Below are 3,455 nucleotides of genomic sequence, written 5' to 3'. Positions count from 1 at the left end.
TGGACATAGACATATAAGCTATGTATCTATCTTATATCAAATTATATCAAAGTCTCTATCAATGGAGATGATGGAGACCTTCCTTTATGCTTAGAAATGACAACATTTAAGTACCAATTGAAAATGCTGTTTTTCAATGATTAGAGATAATTCATCATCTAATGATCACTTAAAAAAAAAAAAAAAAAAAAAACCAGGAAAAAAAAAAAAAAAAAACCCAGGGTGGGGGAAAAAAAAAAAAAAAAAACCGGAATCCTGGAATCCGTTTTTTTTTTTTTTTTTTTTTTTTTTTTTTTTTTTTTTTTTTTTTTTGGCCAAGCAGCTTTTATTGCCCCTTGAGGGAGAGGTGCATCTTGTCATTGATCATCTTGCGCTCCGGGTTGAGGCGCTTCAAGATCTGGGCCAGCACTTTGACTGTCTGGTCGCTGCTGAGCCCCGTCTTCTTGGTCTGGAACTTCTTCAGCAGGTCCTTGATGGTCATGGGTTTTCGGGTCAGGTAGCGCCTGACCGTGTCCTCTGTCAACTGCACATCATCACTGCTGGTCGTGGACTTGCCGGATTGAGGCTGGGGGGTGGATTTCCCCGAGATGCTCTGGGGCCCGGCATCCAGCCTCGGGCGCTTGGCGGCGGGCGGACCACTGGGTCCCGTCTGCAGCTTCCCTTGCTCCAGATTGCTGGCGGCTGCCCGCAGGGTGGAGGACTTGCTGCCGCTGTCCACGCTGGGAGTGCTCGGGCGGCTGTTGCCCCTGGAGCTGCTGCCTAAGGCCTTCCGCTCCCTCTTGGGGGGTGTCTTCTTCTTGGTCATGAAGATGGCCGAGGACACCTGGTTGTCGATGTCGCTCTCCTCCGAGGTGTCCGACTCTTCCCTGCTGTCTCCTTTCCTCCTCTCCTTCTCCTGCGGGTTGGGAGCCTTCTTATCTTCTTCCTCCTTCTCCTCCTCCTCCAGGGGCTTCTCCTCCTCACTCTCCTCACTGCTTTCGCTTTTCTCATCAATGCCTTTAGGGCCCTCCTCCTCCTGCTGGACCGCCTTGGTTTTCCCTACTGCCTCCTCCTCAGAGCTGCTGGAGCCATCTGACATGTAGTCCACCTCCTGGCCCTCAAAGTCCCCATCATCGCTGTCCTCAAAGGCCTCATCATCAGAGCCCTTCTTCTTCTTCTTCTTCTTGCCCCCCCTGGAGGGAGCCGCCTTCTTCTTGCTTTGGGGGACCTTCTCTCCCTCCTCCCCACTGCTGGTGCTGTCATCAGAGCTCATCTCCAGGTCGTGGATGCGAAGCTCACTGGGCGTCTTCCGGCTCTTCTTCTCTTTATGCTCATCTTCATCCTCATCTTGGTCCTGGTCCTTCAGCCGCCGCCGCTGCATGATGCTGAAGTGGTTCAGGACTTTGTTCCTCCTTTCCCATTCCTCCTCGGCCTCCTCGGCGGTGAGCGTCCGGTGCCGCGCCAGAGGAGTGAAGTGGTACCAGTTGCGCACGGGGAAGGCTTCCAGGGCCCCGTCGGGGCACTGTTTGAAGATGTAGTACGAGGCGTATTCTGTCACCCCACCCCTCTTCATTCCCTTGAACCTTCTGCCTGTTTTGCCATTGACGTTGAGTATCCAGGGCTGGTCTTCAGCTTTGAAGGGCTTGGGAATGATGCCATACTTCTTCCTCCTGGCCTCATCCCGGACCTTCCCCTTAAACTCCCTGCCAGGCCCAGATTCTGGCATCTCTTCCTCCTGATAGAGCTTCTTGTCGCTCAGATCCCGTTCCATCTTGGCCTGATGCCAAGTGGAGACGTAGACTTTGTCAGCTGCATTGAAAGCCATAATATTGTACCTCTTGAGGTTGTTCTTAGGAACTCGAACAACATATTCAGTCACAGTCGGACTGCTGGTCCCCGAGGTCGTCATGGCCAGTACCGAGTAGCGCAGTGAACAGCCTGAATGAAGGAGATCCGTAGGTTTCCGACAACCAGACGCACAGCTCCACACCAAACCGGCTTAGACTGGTAGGACTGAAGCTCGGGTCCCAGCTATATAACCAGCCAGAACCGGAAGTGTTAACTTAGCCCTCGCCGGGGGTGTTAACTCATTCCTCGCCGAGGTGTTAACTCATCCCTCTCTGAAAGCTCAGTCCGAACCTGGAACACTTTAAGCAATTTTCCATGATGTCTTTTTTATAGACCATATTCTGGCAGCATAGATAGATGTCATCAGTTGTAAGTGGAGAATGTAATAGAGTAATAATAATGCCATAGGAAGGTTGGGGAAAGTTTCAAGTTATGTCAACTTAAAACTTTTGTAGAAAATCACTTTGATATACACTATCAAAGTCCCAAACATTTCAGATCCTGACATGTAAAGAAACATGGGAAAACTAATTTCAGACAAAAAAAAAAAAATGGATTGAGGGTAAAGTGAAGAACATATTTTCTTAGTCATATATTCCTTACAAACTCAAATATTTCATCTGTAAGAGAAGAGTTTCATTTACAAATCTATAACAGTTCAAGATTCACAGTATATTTTATTTTCTACTTTTCAAATACATTCTGATGTAGACACAGCTAGTCTAGATACTTTTGGTCAGAAATAAAAGACTGAGCTATTCTCTTTGGAATAGGTTGTGAACAGTGCCTCTGATATAGGCTGATTTTAAGGTTAGTTCTAGTAATCCAGTTATAGATTATACAATCAATATTTAACCAATACTATAGATATTTGTGAAAATATACTAATCTACTGCCATAATGACCATGGTGATATTACAATTTATAAATACCTCATTTCAATAGTGTCTAGTTACTTCCACTAAAAAAACAGAATTATCAATTTCACATAAATATGATGATACTGTTTTAAAAAACATCCCTAAAATCTATATTTAAAGAAGTTTATATATTGCATCTTTTCTCCTTTTGTTAAATAGGAATGGATAAAGGATTTCAATCAAGAATAATGAATAAATTCTTATTGAGAAATTTCTGATTTAAAGGAAAAATACTAGTATATTGAGATAAAGATGACAGTGAAAAGATGTTATTTTGGAGCTTTCAGAAGCAAGTATTAGATGCACCCTAATAGGATACCATGTTGGGAAAGGAGGAGGTAATTTTGGTCCTGAGGACCACAAAACTTATTTTCAGGATGGCCCATCAAAGAATCTATGACACTGCTAAATCCCCAAATTAATACAATGAATGTGGCACATCTATGATGTCTATGATCTCTTCCAGATGTTAATCTTTGATATCATATTATTCAGTTTGAAGAGATGCAAAAGAATTAAGTTTTTTTTTTTTTTTTTAAGAACCAGAAGATAAAAGTCTCAGTGAGCTAAATATCAGGCCATCAAAGGAAAAATAATTGTTTTGTCCCCCACTATCTTGAAAAAAATAATTCTCTTTTCCATATTTCTCTCTCTCTTTTCAAGATAGTGGGGGACAAAACAATTATTTAGTTTATGTCTATGATCTCT

General features: G+C 43.8%; 1 protein-coding gene across 1 annotated transcript; it reads right to left on the bottom strand.

The window, feature by feature from the left end:
* Positions 1 to 325: 325 nt before the first annotated feature.
* On the bottom strand, positions 326 to 1,888 carry LOC127546328 (general transcription factor IIF subunit 1-like). Its single transcript, XM_051973517.1, has one exon. It carries the CDS (start codon positions 1,886 to 1,888, stop codon positions 326 to 328), a length of 1,563 nt encoding a protein of 520 aa, XP_051829477.1.
* Between the last annotated feature and the right edge of the window lie 1,567 nt (positions 1,889 to 3,455).

The sequence above is a fragment of the Antechinus flavipes genome, chromosome 2, assembly GCF_016432865.1.
Source record: "Antechinus flavipes isolate AdamAnt ecotype Samford, QLD, Australia chromosome 2, AdamAnt_v2, whole genome shotgun sequence".
Taxonomy (NCBI): domain Eukaryota; kingdom Metazoa; phylum Chordata; class Mammalia; order Dasyuromorphia; family Dasyuridae; genus Antechinus; species Antechinus flavipes.
Note: the sequence above shows the minus strand (reverse complement) of the source record. Positions and strands in the feature narration are given on the sequence as shown.